This window comes from Pistacia vera, unplaced genomic scaffold, assembly GCF_008641045.1.
Source record: "Pistacia vera cultivar Batoury unplaced genomic scaffold, PisVer_v2 Contig601, whole genome shotgun sequence".
NCBI lineage: Eukaryota > Viridiplantae > Streptophyta > Magnoliopsida > Sapindales > Anacardiaceae > Pistacia > Pistacia vera.
In genome coordinates, this window is record NW_022196448.1 from 417,094 (window position 1) to 435,204 (window position 18,111).

General features: G+C 36.9%; 1 protein-coding gene and 1 pseudogene across 3 annotated transcripts in view; one reads left to right on the forward strand and one right to left on the reverse strand.

Moving 5' to 3' along the window:
• Positions 1 to 17,381, reverse strand: part of LOC116110377 — a 129,956-nt gene extending 112,575 nt beyond the window's left edge. For all 3 annotated transcript variants that reach the window (XM_031396607.1, XM_031396609.1, XM_031396608.1), the window contains exon 1: positions 16,939 to 17,381. In XM_031396607.1, coding sequence (XP_031252467.1) covers positions 16,939 to 17,283 — 345 coding nt within the window. In that variant the 5' untranslated portion in view covers positions 17,284 to 17,381. The remainder of the gene's footprint in view (positions 1 to 16,938) is intronic.
• Positions 1 to 18,111, forward strand: part of LOC116110376 — an 85,827-nt pseudogene that overhangs the window by 31,844 nt on the left and 35,872 nt on the right.

Here is an 18,111-nt window from a genome sequence, read left to right on the forward strand (position 1 = left end):
ATTCTGCTCAATTTAAGTTTCTTAAATTCCTACCCCCAACCAATAAAATCAACATTGTCCCCAATGTTAAGAGTAGGAAAATGAGAAAAAGAAAAGTTACCCCCTTTTGCAATCGTGAAGTGCGAATACGCATGACAATTCGATCACCAACTCGTTTCATTCCATTGTTGTCTTTTAATTCTGTCAAAACAAAGAAACTTGTGGTGCACCTCATCAGAAACACACATCACATGTTAAATTTATGAATTTAGAGAGACAACCACAACATCAAAATTATTTACACAAAACAGAGGGGAAAATAACTAAATAAATAAAAATACTTGAAACTTAGCACCTGCAAAAATAACACACTAATCAATGAAAGAAAAATAAAACTAAAACTAAAAAGCTTGGGTTGCCTCCCAAAAGCGCTTGGTTAAAGTCGTAAGCTTGACTTTTCATTTTCTTCAATCCGGATCATCTAGGAGAATCCAAGCCCTCATATCCTTAATTTCACCATTCTTATATTGCTTTAATCTTTTTTCATCTACCATCTCAAAGTCAACCTCCATAGTCCTAGAGTTGACTAAACACTTCTCTAGGGATGAACTAGGGTAGTTTTCTTCAAATTTTTTATTCACTATGTTATCAAGGACACTAATCTCAAAGCATGTGTCTAAGTTGGATGGACGCTTCTTAACATCAAAAACATTAAACTCTACTTGCTCATCTTCTACCCTTAAGATTAGTTTCCCTTGATGAACATCTATCAATGTTTTACCCGTGGCTAGGAAAGGTTGTCCTAGGATTAAAGGCATTTCCCGATCTTCCTCCATGTCTAACACTATGAAATCAACTGGGAAAATCAGTTTGTCTACCTTAATCAAGACGTCTTCTACCACCCCCCTAAGATATGTTATTGATCGATCTGCCAATTGGAGAGACACAGTGGTTGGATTCACTTCTCCTAATCCAAGCTTCCTGTAGATGGAAAACGGCATTAAGTTAATACTTGCCCCTAAATCACATAACACTTTATTAAAATAACAACTACCAATAATACAAGGGATAGTAAAACTCCCTGGATCTCGTAGTTTAGGTGGTAGTTTCTTTTGAATCAGTGCGCTGCATCCCTCTGTGAGCATAACTTTCTCGTGTTCCTCAAATTTTCTCTTGTGTGTGAGGATCTCTTTCAGAAACTTCGCATACTTCGACATCTGTTCTAGCATATCAACAAAAGGGATATTAATATGTAAACTTCAAAACATGTCAATAAACTTAACGAATTGCTTATTGAGCTTCTGATTTTTCAACCGTTGTGGGTATGGAATGGTTGCTTGACTGAAAGGAAGTTTCTGCTTAGATGCACGCTCGCCGCAGCCACTAGATTCATCGCCGTGGCAATGATTTGAAAATTCTGAAGCTTTTGGAGCAAGATCACACTTGCCGCGGCCACCATCTTCATCGCCGCGGCGATCGTCCCTGTTTCTGATGAATTTCTCTGCAATCTCACGCTCGCCGCAACCACCATCTTCATCGCCGCGGCGATCGTCTGTCAGGTTTTGTTCTTTCCTCGGTTTTTCACCCTCTAAATTTTCCAAACTTCTTCCACTCCTCAAGGTGATTGCATGTACTTGTTCCTTCAGATTCTTCTCTGTATCGCTTGGCAAAACCCCTTGAACTCTTCCCGCTAATATGTTATGAATTTGTCCAATTTGAGTCTCAAGGTTCCTAATAGAGGCTGATTGATTTTGGACAAGGATGTCAGTCTTCTCAAACCTCTTGCTTGTCTCTTCAATGAATTTGGTAAGCACATCTTCCAAAATTGATTTCTTCTCTTGAGCTTGATAACCACGAGGTGGCTAAGATCGTTGTTGTTGCTGCAAGAGAAATCAGGATGATTCTGCCATGCTGGGTTATAATTGTTGGAATATGGATTCCCTTGCCTTCTTTGGAAGTTGTTGACATAATTGAAGTGTTCTGGTTGTGCAAACGGACTTCCTCTTTGGCAATCTCTAATTTCACAAATTGAAGTAGGAGACTTGATAGCATTAACTTTTAGTGCAGCACCCAATTGTTGTTGAATAGTTAAAACTTGAGCAGCCAAAGCAGTGTAACTGTCCAAATCTAATTCATGAACTCATGCTACTCTTCTTGAAAAATTCCATTCTGAAGGCATCATATAGTTGTTGCTTGCCATCACTTTTCTTAATGGTCAGATTGTTCTCTCGATTTTAGGGTCTAAGGGATTAAGATCACCACCACCTGTTGAACGTAAGCTCTCCAAGATCTAACTAAAAGAAACAAACAAACAAAACAAAACAAAATAAAAAATAAAAAATAATTTCTAAGCAAAAATAAAACAAATCAAATTAGCAACTGAATATTTCGTATTGATATTGGTAAAAAAAAAATAGTTCCCCGGCAACGGCGCCAAAAACTTGACAGGCTTTTCGCAAGTGTACGAAATCGTGCAAGTAGTAAAACTTGAGTAAACGAGTGTCGAATCCCAAGGGAACTACCTACCAAGTACCAAACTAGTCTATTCTATTGCTATTTGATAAAACAGAACTTTAAGAATGACTTTAATGAAATAAAATAATAAACTAAATACTAAATACTAAATAAAGGCAGAATTTGTAAATACTTTGAAGTAAAGATCAATATGACTAAACCTAAGGCATAGATTTCACACCAATTTAATCCTATGCATTGACAATTATTGCTAACCTAATTAAGCTTATTCTAAAGGCCAAACTCCCTAATATTCCACTAACTTTTTCTCAAACAATTAGCGAATTAACCCTTAAGCAACAACCCAAAATATCTCTAAATTGAATTTAGAAGCTAAGAGATCATTAAGTTCTATGGAATTTACGAGAGCCTCATAGATCGCGGTAACCTATCTCTAGCGCTCGCTCAATCTATGGTGTTATTACCTTAAACAAATTAGGCTTCATCTCTCGATCTCAACCCAACCCATGATATCATTCAACTCTTGGATCCTTAAGAATTGAAAGCATTACACACAATAATAAAACTTAGAATTAATGCTCAATAAGAATTAACAACAATAAAGTCAACACATATTCATAAATTGGGCTACATCTTTAGCCCTAGAAAGAGAATTAGTTCATAAATACAGTAATGAAAACAACCATTATATTGAATAACACGAGTTCAAGAACAGAAAATAGAAACACTTCTCCAATTTGTGAACGAGAATCGCAAGAATTCCGATCTCCAAAGTAGTAGCCGTCCTTTCTCCTTCTTCAATCCCCATTAAAACTAATTAAAAATCCTTATTTATAGTCTAGGGTTTTCAGGTTACTTAGGAAAAGAATTAAAATCCTTAACCCACTCAAATTCGGATTAGGAGAATGCAATAACCCAAACAGGCCCGAGACCTATCGCTGCAGTGATGAGAAACGATCGCTGCAGCGATCGTTCTTTCTGTCCCTAGAGTCCGTGAACTTCAGAATTTGGTAAAGTCATCAACATGAACTTTGTAGCTCTTTGAATAAGCTTTCCAGCGCCACTAGAATCGTCAAATTCCGATTACCACAGCTCAAGTTATGATCAAAACATCAAAGCATGCTCATCTTAAAGGATTTCCAGATTTTACGTTGTAGTTTCGACAAGTCACAACTTTCTCGTTTCAACTCCGATTCTTGCACCGTTTGTTCCTACTTGTCATGAATTCCATTGACATCATTCTTTTTCCTTCAAATATCGGTTTGAACCTGAAATACTCAAAATACATCTGTGATCCTGTAAAAGGTATTTATGAAATAATAAATTCAAATTCCAACAATTAAACACCTTTTTCCACAAATAATCCAATTAAATCACTAATAAAATGTATACTTTCAAGCTCTTATCAGAGTGCGGACTTGCGGAGGCGTTTGAGGAGTTCGTGAATTCTAATCACGTGGACCTGATGTCTACATCCATCCAACACTTGAGAAAGGTAAAACGAGTTGTCCTCAACGAGGATCAGTTATTATTCTTTTCAATAGGAAACTGACTTGTTATTCTTTTCAATAGGAAACTGACTTGTTATTCTTTTTGTTCGCAAGCTCTGCTCTCCGCGCAACTGTCCCTGCAAAAGGTCCGACTAGGGGCTACTGAGGGAGGAGAACGCGCGACTTAGGCAGGACTTAGAGGCTGCTGTGGCAGAGAAGGGGCTATCCACCGAATCGACGAACCAATACCTGAGTGAGAGGAATGCTGCTCTTCGCACGGTGGATTTTCAAAAGGCCGAGCTTGAGAAGCATGGGAAGGAGATAAAGGAGCTCCAGAGGACCATAGCTAGACTCTCCAGGGAGATCGGCGAGAAAGACTATGAGCTCAAAACGACCTCTCAGCGGGCCTTGCGAGTAGAGCGAGAGAGGGGCGAGCTTTGGGAGGCCTCCGAGAAGTGAAGGCAAGCACTTGAGGCCGAACTCCAAGTAAGTTAGGGAAGAGTTACTTCACTGACCGAAGAGATGTAGAACCAAGCAGCAGAGATCGAGTCAAAGGCTGCTGAATGGGCGATTGAGTCCATCTATGCCTTGCGGCCGAGGAATCTGGAGATTGATATGTCCGACCTTCCAGAGGAATGGTAGGAAACTCTCTTATCCATGGCGCGGCTTGATGATGAGGATGCAACGGAGTCCGCCCAAGGACTTGATCAGGGAGAGCCTTTGAGATATGCCCTCGAAGAGCCCGCAGTCGGCCAGGTGGATGGCGATCAGCTTGGGGATGATGCAGTCGCGCCTCCAGGAAATGAAGATGAAGGCCACTGAGCCCATTTTTTTTTTTTTTTTTTGGAATTCTTCCCTGCTCGCTGTACTTCCCTTTTTATTAATGGAATGCATCTTTTTTAATCTCTCGAGCACTTACAATTTTGGTACCTTATGTTATACATGAGATCGCATTCTAAATGTTTATAACATTGAAATAAGTCTATGCGAACATAATTATAACATGTTTATGCGAACATAATTACATGTGGAAAGATTATTACAAAAGAATAGAATAACACACTTGTTTACAAAGATGAAAAAGTTTTACAAGGGAAACTTGAGTTCGAAATTATTGGTAATATGGTTGGAGATGTTCAACATTCCAAGCTCGCGGTACTTCGGAACCATTTAGCCTTTTGAGATGATACGTCCCCGGTCTTATCACTTTGGCGATGCGATATGGGCCTTCCCAAATCAGACCCAAAACTCCCGCACTTGGTTCTTGAGTACCGAGAAGAATTTCTTTTAGAACAAGGTCGCTGACCTGGAAGTCTCTTCTTCTGACCTTAGCGTCGAAGAACCTCTTCGTGCGTTATTGATAGGCTGCTATTCTTAGCTGAGCATTGTTGCGATGTTCCTCAACCAGATCCACACTTGCGCGCATAAGCGCCTCATTGTCGGCTTCATTGAACAACTCCCTTCGAAGTGAACCGGTCCCTACCTCTACAAGGATCATTGCTTTGCAGCCATAGACTAGCGAAAAGGGAGTTTCTGAGGTTGAGGTTCTCGGAGTTATCCTATATGCCCATAGGACTTTGGGGAGGTCGTCAGCTCAATTTCCCTTGGCTGCGCCAAGTTTGGCCTTCAGAGTGTGCTTGATGGTTTTGTTGACGGCTTCAACTTGGCCATTTGCTTGCGGCCTTGCGACTGAGGCAAATTTTGTATGAATACCTAACTTTTCGCAGAACTGCTTGAATTCCTCGTTATCGAACAGTTTTCCGTTATCGGATATGAGGGTATGAGGAATCCCATAGCAGCACACGATGTTCCTGAAGACGAAGTCCTTGAGCTTTTTGGTGGTGATCGCGGCTAATGGCTCTGCTTTGACCCATTTAGTGAAGTAGTCTACCGCAACCACCGCATACTTAACTCCCCTTTTACCAACTGGCATGGGACCGATGAGATTGATTCCCCACATGGAGAATGGCTAGGGGCTGGTCATGGTTATCAGCTGGTGGGAAGGAGCCCGTGGTATGTTCACGAACCGCTGGCACTTGTCACACCTCTTAACAAAGTTGTAAGAGTCCTCTTGAATCAGGGGCCAGTAGTACCCTTGACGAACAACTTTGTTGGCGAGAGATCGAGCGGCGGTGTGATTATCGCAGATCCTTTCATGTATCTCTCTCACGATGTAGTCTGCTTCTTCATCTGTTACACATCGAAGGAGTGGGGCGCTGTCCAATGAGTGTGTAACGAGCAGCTCTTGTTCGCAAGATCCTTGCTTCGACCTTGTCATTGGCAAGGTCCCATCTCGAAGATACCGAATGATAGAGGTCATCCAAGAAACCGATTCTGCCACATTCACGGCCTGTTCGGTCGAGCCTACACTGGGGGTCTTGGTAAACCGAATAGGAATGCTTTTTGGTGCATCTAAATCCAACGATGAGGCTATCCTTGCCAAGGCATCTGCCACAGAATTGCTCTCTCTAGGAATTTGCGTGATCGTGAAGTACTTGGATGGCTCAAGTGCAGCCTTAGCTTTCTTCAGATAGCTGATCATATTTCCTTCCTTGGCTTAGTACTCCCCCAAAATTTGGTTGACAACCAGCATGGAGTCGTTGTGGATGCTGATTGCGGTTGCACCCATTTCTCTGGCCAATCGCACTCCAGCAAGTAAAACTTCACCTTATTGTTGGTCGCTTTGAACCCAAACTGGAGGATGCCATGAATGCAAGTCCCCTCGGGACTTAAGAGAAGAAGACCTGCCTCGACCCTCTTTCTATTCGACGATCCGTTGACGTAAAGACTCCAGGTTGACAGGTTTTGAATAGCTTCTTGATTAACTTCATTGGCTTGTTGCTCGGGTTCCTTTGCCGGATGATATGAGAACTCTGAGATGAAATCGGCAATAGCCTACCCTTTGATGGCTACTCTCGGTCTGTAATACAGATCGAACTGACTTAGTTCTATGGCCCATTTAAGCAATTTACCCGATGCCTCTGGCTTTTGGAAGACCTGTCTGAGTGGATAATTGGTCATTACATGAACTGTATGGGCATGGAAGTAAAGTCGCAACTTTCGGGAAGCGATCAGCGGGGCGTAAGCTAATCACTCCATTTTTGGATACCGCGTTTTGGCATCTAACAGACGCTTGCCATTGAGCCTTGCTCTCTTCCTGGACTAATGCTGCACTGATCGCATACTGGGAGACAAACAAGTACAGGAGGAGAATTTCTTGCTGAAGAGGCTTGGACAGGAAAGGTGGTTTCCCGAGGTGCTCTTTAATACTCTAGAATGCATGTTCGCACTCGGGAGTCTATTCGAACTTCTTATTGGCCCTGAGCACATTGAAGAATGACAAGCAATGATCTGTTGCCCTCGATATGAAGCGACTTAATGCCGCTATTCGCCTGTTGGGGCTTTAAACCTGCTTTTTGCTGGTCGGACTCTTCATATCGAGGAGAGCTTGGATTTTCTCGGGGTTGATCTCTATTCCCCTCTACTTAACCATGTATCCCAGGAATTTTCCCGAGGACACTCCGAACAAGCACTTGATAGGGTTTAGCTTCATTATGTACTTTCGGAGGATGTTGAACATCTCAGTGAGATGCGCTATGTGATCTGAAGCGACATGCGACTTGACCAGTATGTCATCTACATAGACCTCCATCGATTTTTCGATTTGCTCAAAAAACATCCGGTTAACCATCCGCTAGTAAGTTGCGCCAGCATTCTTTAGGCCGAGGGCATAACTCGATAGCAGTACAGCCCCCGATTTATAACAAATAAGGTTTGCTCTTCATCCGGCGTATACATCAGAATTTGATTGTATCCCGAGTATGCATCCATAAAACTTAGCAGCTCGTGCCCGGAGGTGACATCTACGAGTTGGTTGATTCTCGACAGGGGAAAACTGTCTTTTGGGAATGCTTTGTTAAGGTCGGTGAAGTCGACACAGGTCCGCCACTTGCCATTAGGCTTCTTTACTAGAACCGGGTTGGCGACCCAATATAGATAGAGTGCTTCCCAGATAGACCCATTCCGAATGAGATTATCTACCTCAAATTTCAAGGTAGCATATCATTCTGGATCCATCGCTCTTCTCTTTTGGCGAACCGGTTTGGCTTCAATGTCGATGTTCAAGGCAATGCAAATAACATTCAAACTGATCTCGACCATATCTGCATGTGACCATGCGAATACATCGATATTCTCTCTGAGGAAGCTAGTCAGGTCGCTGGCGAGCTCGGGGTTGAGATTGCTTCCAATCCTCAACACTCTGCTTGGCTCGTTCTGGTTGACCGACACCTTAGATAGGTCCTCAACTGGCCCATTGGAAGGGCACCCCTGAATACGAGGGTCCATGTTATCCTCGGTTGGGCCAGGCCGTGGTTCGATCCGACTGATCGCCATTGCCTGTTTGGGAATGCTGCGGGTGATGCATTTCCCTTTACACGCCATCTGTATTGCCTTTACATAACAGTCGCGAGATGCACCCTGCGATCCGCTTACTTCCTCTATCCCCGTTGGGGTGGGGAACTTCATCTTGAGATGGTAGATCGAAGTGACTGCTCGGAAGTTCCTCAGCAGAGGTCGCCCAAGGATACCATTGAAAGCGGACGGGCAATCTACTATCAGGAATTCAGTTATCTTTGTCACCTTGTCAGAGTCACCCAGCGTGACTGGAAGCGAGATCGTTCCCTCTTCTGATGCAGCTTCCCTGGATATTTCGCCTCTTTGCGGGTTCCCATACCTGTTTTTATATTGAAAATATACTTTGAAAATACTATTTTTTACCTCTCTTATTTGATTGGCATATGCTTCGATTTGTAAATTTTCACTTAAATTGTCAAAACCACTTTCTAAACCTGCTAATTTAATTCTATGATCAAATATAGCACATAAACAATAAAGAAAAGGACTGGGTTCCCAATATTTAAAAAAAAAAAAAAAAATTTCCATTGCCTTTTTTAGTGCCTTTAAAATTTTATTGTCTTTGTTTTTTATAAATAACTCGAAAATTTTTATAATTGTATGTATTACCAATGGACAGAGGATAATACACACCAGAAAGTTGTAAAGTGGATTGGTAAAAATTTTTAAGAAAAGAATGAAATATTTTAGCTACCTGCTAATCATTTTCTACCAAATAATGAGGACCTCTATTATTTGCTACAAAATAACTAATTATATTAGCATAAGGTAAACATGAATCAAGTATTAAATAAGTACTATTCTATCTAACAGGCATGTCTAATGCAAAAGTTCTAGGAGACATATTTGATTTTATACAAGTGTCTTGAAATTCAGCATTTCTTTTATTACTACTAGTAATCCAAGCTAAAGAATCCCTAATTCTATCAATATTTTCTTTAATTGTTTTCATACCACTTTTCACAATTAAATTAATAATGTGACATGCACAACGTTGGTGAAAAAACCTTCAAACTGTTATAAAAAAGATAATTACTTTTAAAAAAATCTATAGCTGTAGTATTAGCACTTATCAATATTTTCTTTAATTGTTTTCATACCACTTTTCACAATTAAATTAATAATGTGACATGCACAGAGTTGGTGAAAAAACTTCAAACTGTTATAAAAAAGATAATTACTTTTAAAAAAATCTATAGCTGTAGTATTAGCACTTGCATTATCTAAAGTTAAACTTATCATTTTATCAAGAACATCATAATCTTCTAAAACTTCAACAATTTTATTATAAATTTGTTGACTACTATGATCCACATCCATTAATCTAAATCCTAATAAAGATTTATTTAATTTATATTTTTTATCAAAATAATGACTAGTCACACAAATATAATCTTGTTTAGCTCTACCACTCCACATATCGACAGTTAGAGCCACACTAACATGACAACTACGTATTTTAATTTTTAATTCTAATGTCATTTTTCCAAACAATTTTATTAAATCATTTCTAGTTGCAGTTTTAGAATAACTTTTAAATCTTGGAAAAAATAAATTTTTAACAAATCTTTCAAAATATTTATCTTCAGCCATACTAATAGGTTGATCAATTGCAGCAATTCAATATATAAAGCTAACTGTTCCCTATATACATCAGAATTATAATACCAAGTAGTACCCATATTAGTTATTTGAGTTTGATTGCTTTTTCTATTTCCATGTTGAGCAATATGTTTATTAGCATGCCTTCTTAAAGTACTAGTACCATTACTTGAATCAACTTTATAAATATTTCCACAATATTTGCATCTTGCTTTCTTGACTTGAACGTCATTTTCTGTCTCTTAAAACTTGTCGAAATACGCCCAAACGTCTGATGTGTAGACATCTTCGAATTCGACGGCAATTGATGAACCTGCCTCAGCTTGAAATGAAATTGGGCGAAGACGACGATTACAAGGAAGACTTCTAGAACCACCAAGAGCTGTTGGAATCAGGGGCATATTTTGAGATGTATCGGATTCTGAGATTGGGAAAGCAGGACTATTTGAATCTCCTCTTGCATTTATGTTAGTAAAATCAGCAGGACTAGGACTAGGATAGTAGTTTCCTTCATCATTGAAATTGATGGAAGAAAAATATCTATCCATTGTAGTTGAAAAAAAAAATTGATGTAGAAGAAATAAAAATTAAAGAATTGGAATATGGAAATTGGAAATTGGAATTTGTAATTTGAAAAATTGAAAATATGAATTGAAAATTGCAAAAACTAATAAAAATTAAAATACGATCAAATTGATAACAAAGAGATTAAAAGAATAAATGAATAATTGAGAGATTAGAGATTAGAGAATATGAGAGAATGAGAGTGTTTGAGTTGTGAGAAAAATGTGAGAGTTTAGGGCCAATTTATAGAAAAAAATGGGGAAAGAAAAATGACGAAAAAGACCTCTCCAACGGCTATAAAACAACTAATATCAAGGGTAAAAAGGTAATTTGAAAAAACAAATAAAATTTTCAATTTTTTATTATTTTTTTTTTTTTGCCAACCCGCAGGTCAACCAACCCGCTGGGTTGACAACAGCCAACCCGCGGTCAACACGACGGGTTGGCAGTCCTTTCTTTAGAAAGGACAAAACAGCAACCCGCGGGTCATCGGGTTGCCATCCCGCCCGGGGGTTGCTGGCGGGTTGGGTTCAACCCGGCCCACCTTATTCGTGGTCCGGGTTGAACCCTCTCATTGCGGGCCGAGTTAGGCGGGTCTGTACAATTAGCACAAAAGCATATTCCAAGATATACACAAATGCATAATTAGCACATCCATACGCAAGTAAATAAATACAATCCATAGCAACAGCTTGAAAAAGAGCCTCCACTGCAGCTGAAATCATTCTCAAATGAGTAAAGATAACCTTAGTTTCAGTTACAATACTATAGCAGTAATTCACAATGAAGTAAAGCTGCAGCAGAATAATCACGATGGAAACAAAAGGCCCTTCTACACTCTGACTTCAGCAAACGCAGCACAAACTACAAAAAAAAAGAGGTCTTGCTCCACAAGTTTCAACCAACTTTGACCTATATCAATTTCAAAATTCGAATCTTTATGTAAATATAGAGCTACTTTTGAAAAGACAAGTTCATCTAATAGCATCTTAATAAAATACACAGAGACATTAAGGCACCCACAAATTCACACTTAAGTCATCAATAAAATACACAGTAACTTAATGAAAAACAACCTCCACTATTCAAATCAACCTCAAATGAGTGAAGAAACTAAGTTCTATAACACTTTCAAAGAAATAATTCACAATGAAGGAGGGCAAAAGCGGGACAATCGAGATGCAAACAAAATGCCCTTCCACGTTCTCACTTCAACATAGGGGACAAGAGCCATAATACCTCACAGACCATTTAGATAGGAGGCCTTAATGCGGAGACTACATCGAAGTTTGACCTGAATTTTTCCAGAACTCTTGATATTCTGTAAATATAGAAGACAACAGGTTTGAAGTGAATGCAGAAGCTATGGGGAAGTTATTTTGAACCATAAATTGGGGATAGTTTATCAAGCAAAAAGAAAATGTTTCAACGATCATGAAGTTTTATTGTGGCCTTTAAATGACCTTTATGCTACTATATTTAATATCAATTATATTGTAGCTTTTGTATTCTTAAAGAGTTATTGACTCAATGAGAGATAAGGCATATTATAAAACAGAAATAAAATTAAAGATATGATCATGAGAATGAACTAGTGTCCTGTTTCGAATGTTAGAGAGAATAGGAGGATCCAAAGAAAAGTAATTTTTAACAAAATATTTACCTCTTTCTTGTGAAGATGTTGTATAGTTGTGTTAAGATCACCTTCCCACACTCTTCATTGACATAATAGACATGCTTTACCCTGGTAAAGTTTGGTGTGTTCCTCTTGGGGCATTTTTACACCACTATGTATTCCAGTCAGGGAATTTCAAGGTGTGATTCTCAGAGCATCCGATTTTTCCCCTTTCAATCCTTAACTTGTAAGTGGTAGGTGCGGATTTACACAAATGAAGGTACACCTTGTTTTTCCAAGCTAAAATCTGCATTTTCCTGTGAATATTTTCCTTATCTCTTAGGCTTTGATAACAAGATGTGAGCAAACCAAGAAAACATGAGACAGAGACAACAACAGGACAACCAGGGAGCACAAACTATAGCATTACAGAACATCATAATACAACAATAGCATCGTCATACACCAGAAGTCCATTACAACAAAAGATTGGGTGTGATCACAACATAATATAAGACCAAGTGGAATTATTGTAACAGCTTTCAGAAACCAATTTCACCAAATAGCATCATAATATTACATAAACATATTTCATACTTTAATGTAATGCACAGAAACTGAATGAAAAATAACCTCCACTGTTCTTATTTCAACCTCAAATGAGTCAAGAAAATAATTTTTTGAAACATGTACTTTAAAAGCTGCAATTCACAATCAAGGAAAGCTAAAGCCGAACAATAAACATAGAAACAAAACACTCTTCTAATTGCGGACTTCAGCATAGGGAACATGAGCCATAATGACTCACAAACCACTTAGAAGAAGGGCCTTATTCTGGAGATTGTAAAGAAGGTTGACCCGAATCTTTTTAGGAATTTTGAATATTTTCTAAATTCATGATAATTCGTCAAATAAAAAGAATATGTTTCATGATCATGGCGTAATATGGTGGTAAAATAAAGTCGCCTCTAAATGACCATCATGCCACTCCTAACTATTAATTATATTGTAATGTCAGTAAACACTAACAAATGGAAGCATTAAGTTCTGTATCCACTTCCAAAGCATTAACCGTGAACATTCTGAATCATTGGCAAAATATATTGGAAGTGAAAGCATGATCAGTGGAGAAATGTCTTTGAACTACAAACTGATGATAGTATTTTGATTGAAGAAAATCGAAAATTTGAGTAAATTTATATATAATCATATGACGTTTTATGGTGATATGTTAAGATCATTACCAGTTGTAATATAGTAGTTGCTGTATGCTTATGAGTTTATTGATTCCCACATAGATGTCTCACATGATTTATCATTAATAAATAATGCATTGATCTGTTTATGATAATCTCAAGAGGAATGGCAAGTAAAGGTAAAATGCATCAACTAAAACTCACTTTAGGCGTGCTCTGGGCAAAGGCATGACAGATATATGTAGTTCAAGCACTTTTGGAAGAGGTGCCCGGAAGTTCCTGACCTACCTGTAATATAGAGATATCAAACCAATCAATGTTCAAATGAGTCCAACCAAATCCTTGAAACAATTCAAACATCGCTAATATTAATTATTCTAAACATTTTAGGATTACAATTGTTCACTTTTTTATAGCTACATTTAATAATTTGATTGTTTACATATGTTTGTGGGTAACAACTCGTGTGTTTCAAATTTCTTGAGACTTTTAACAAAGACAACACAATGGTGATTACAAGACAATGATTCTAGCATAGGAGGGCTATGAGATATAAGCAATTGAATTGGTTTGTGTGATCGGTACAAAAATGAAGATTAAGGGCGGGGAATGATTATAGCAACTTTTGATGACAATTTCACCAAGTAGAATTATCATACATCAAAGATTTGTCAATACACAATTTCCAACAGAGTTTTGACTAATTTATACCAGCTTTTGAGGAACAAAAATTCGTGAAATAGATTTATAATACACCAGAAGTTCACTACATTGGCAGATTATGAGACACGCACAAATTCACATAACCATTGGCACATAATTCATACTTCTAAGTATTGAATACAGTACAAAGCAACAGAATGAAATACAACCTTCACTGTCCAAATCAACCTCAAATATGTGAAGAAAATAACTTCTCTAAAACTTTCAAAGCAGAACGAACAATGAAGATAGAAAATAAATATCCTTCCACTCTCTGACTTCAGCAAAAGGAACACGAGCTACGGAATACCTCACAAACCAGTTAGAAAATATAGCTTTATTCCGGAGATTTCACAGAAGTTTGACCTGAATTTGATAGATACCTTCCCATACTCAATCAAACCACAACAATAACAACAACAACACTGTAGCCAAACCCAAAAAGTAACAGTAAGTCTATTTATATTCTAGCAAACCAAATACACAAAAGAATTAAACTTAACAATCACCTCTCCGCTTTCTCTTTTTTGAATATCCTCCCCAATTCTCCCTATCTCCTTTTATTCCATTCAGACTCTTATCCAGAACAGAATTCCCCAGTTAACCATACTCTTATTGCCACCTGTCCCACACAATTCTTGCTTAGCATTCACACACCTCTTATTGCCACTTGTCCCACATAATTAATTCTTCCTTAACATTCACACGCCTAGGAACCCTTTTGCCCAACTACTAATAATCCTTGACTACCCATTCCTACGCTTCCTACTATAGACCAACACATCAGGTGTTTCATCAAAATCATTTTCAGAATTCTGATCACTCTATAAAGGTAGAATACAACACGTTGAAAGTAAAGATTGAGCTATAGAGAAAATATTATTTTGAACTACACATCAGCCTCATGACCTTCATTCTGCTATTAAATATAAGCTATATCGCATTGAAATATATATTTAATATTATTTTATCAGGTATTCCAATGTTAAAAGGGAAAAAGAAAAAAAATAAAAAAATTAATTGTTAATAGAATACGTACCGCTTTCTTGAATAGATGTTGTATAGTTGTATTAAGGTCACCCTCCCAATGCTTTTCTTCGGCACACCAAGTCTCCTTGACTTTGGCCAATTTTGGTGTGCTTAAGACTCCTCTAGAGAAAGTGCTCATCTTGGGGCATTTTTCCACCCTCATGTATTCCAAAGCTGGGAATTTGAAGGTGTGATTTCCAGAGCAAAAGCTACTAAGGCTTTCTAAATTCAAAAGTCTAAAGGACTTTAATTTACTAAAAACAATTTCATCTGTTTCAACATCTCCTGTATTTGCTACTATTTCAACCGTCAACTCACAATCTTCGATAGTCATCTTTTCAAGCTGCACCATACTTTTGGCCGTTGAGGATGTTACTAAGTTTACCAATCCATCACAATTCCATACATCCAGAGTTATTAGATTGTCAAAAGATGCTGAAGATGGCACTAGATTAATCAAATTGTGACAATGATGCACTGATAGCTCTTCAAGATTTCGAAAAATTGAGACCTGATGAGAATCTTGTTTCCACATGTGCTTCAAATTGAAAAGTCCCTGAAGCTCTAACTGTTTGATATGTGTGAGCATCATAGCATGTTTCTCACCCTCTCCACATGAGAACAACTCTTGGTATGAATTTCCTTTTAATATGAGTTTTTGGAGATTGTTACATCTCTGAAGGATTTCAATGGGAATATTTGTTGATTCATTTTGAATAACATTAACAACTTTCACTTTGGAAAACCGAGGTTCTGGAAACTGGTCTTGCCACATAGACATGATGTCTTTTCCACTTAATGTCAATTCCTCCAAATTGGAGTTAACCTAAAATTCAATCATATAAATCATCTCAAAATAGATGTTCCCTTAAACAATTTTTAAGCAAAATTAGAAATTTGTATACTTTTAAAAGGAACAAAGAGAAGAAAGAAATCGTAAATTTAATAACCAGTGGATAAAAGAGATGAAAATGATTAAATTAACAGTTAGCCATTTACCTTCATTATATTTTCCTTCAACTGGGTTTTGTTTCTCTTGAATGAAATATTAAAGATCTAGTGTACTACATGGGTTAGGGAAATTAGGATTCAATTTAATATTAAATATAATTTTTTCATTTGTTTTAGTGTAATTAGGATTCAATTAAATTAATTTGATTTTTTTTATATATTTTATTATGTTAATGTAAATAGGATTCAGTCAATATTTATAATCTAACTAACAATTATTTTAAATCCTTTTCAAGGGTAAAAAGGTCCTTAAAACACAAAATGGTAAAACTTTGGACTAATTAATGTGCTAAATTTTGGGAGCTAAAAAGATAGGGAAGTAATTTTAGCCCCACCCAGTTTATCAGGATCCCCACTTTTGAATAACATTTTTTTTTTTGACAAGTTTAGCCTTAAAGAAAATTACTAAAAATGTTTTTTAATATTTAATTCTTACATAAATGTTCATAATCATTTAAAATATATTATTAAAATTGTAATTGTACACCATAATGAATCAAAAGAAGTAAAGGTAAGTTTCCAATTTGAAGATGAATCAAATTTTTAAAGTCCAATAAGCATCAAGCTGGGCCAACTACCGGGAGCAACCCCACGAAATTGCTATAGCCCTCTACTGGTACTACATTTTGATATGTACCATTTTCAAAAAACATTTATATTTTTTAAAATTGAATTAGTTTTCCTTTTAAAATTTGAACTTTCTATATTCTTAAATTTATGCATTTATGTTTTATATATATTTTGAAACTCAATATTTGTTTCTAATTAAATATCTTTTGGAATCATATTATCAAGATTTCATTGAGCGTTCATGGAAATAAAAAATTTAGAAATAAATAATTCTTAACAAGACACGTACCTTTTTTCTGTATAATTGTTGTATAGTTGTATTAAGATCACTCTTCCAATATCCTTCCGTGTCCCCCTTGTGCTTCTTTACTTTTTGTAAACATGGTGCACTTGTATCTCCTTTAGAGAAAGTCTTCATGTTGGGGCAGTCTCCCACGATTAATTCTTCCAAAGCTGGGAATTTGAAAGTGAAATTCCCATAGCAGAAACATATGAGACTGTGTAAATAGCCAAGTGACAACAACTTCAATTTGTCAAAAACAATTCCATCTTCTACTCCAACGTCTTCCTCATTTGATACCACTTCTATAAGCATATCGCATGACCCAATTTTTACTTCCCTCAATTGCACCATGCTTTTGGCTGTTGAGGGTGTGAATAATTTTATCAATCCCCAGCAATCACTTATGCTCAAAACTGTTAGATTTGCAACAGATGCTGAGGATGACAGCATACAACTCAATTTGTAACAGCTATATACTTTTAGAACTTCAAGATTTTGAATAACAAAGTCCACTTTGGAGTCTTTTCTCCATATGTTCTTTAAATCATAAAGATATTTCAACTCTAAACTTTTCATCTGCATCAGTGTTCCCGTATGTCTATCATCCCATCCATATGAGAATATTTCTTTGTATGAACTAAAACTTAGTACGAGTTTTTCCAAATCAAAAGATCTCTGAATGATGCCAAGTGGAATATTTGTTGATTTATCACCATTAATCTCAACAGTACATTTGCAAGAGATGTTTTCTGGAAGTAAACACTGCCATGTCATCATGTTGTCCGCTCTTATTACCAATTCCAATTCCTCCAAACTGGGGCTAATCTACAAATCAATCAAACAAAATCAAATCAACACCCAAATTAAATAAAAAAAAAAAATCCTTTATTTACAAGTCTGCCATTACTGGTTTTATTTTCAAATTTTTTGATAAATTGTACAACAAAAACGTTTTATTTTCCATCAATATTGGATTTGATTAAAAGAGTTCATTTATTTAACAAACATAAACAATATTGTATACACTTAATTTTTTTTTTATAATGAAATTATTGTTTATAAACTCTATATATTTTCATCAATTATTAGAAAAATGATTTATTCTGCTGAATAAAAACAAAAAAGTGTGATCAATTACTACCTTTACAGTAAGTTACTTTCTAATTTTATAAGTGAAAT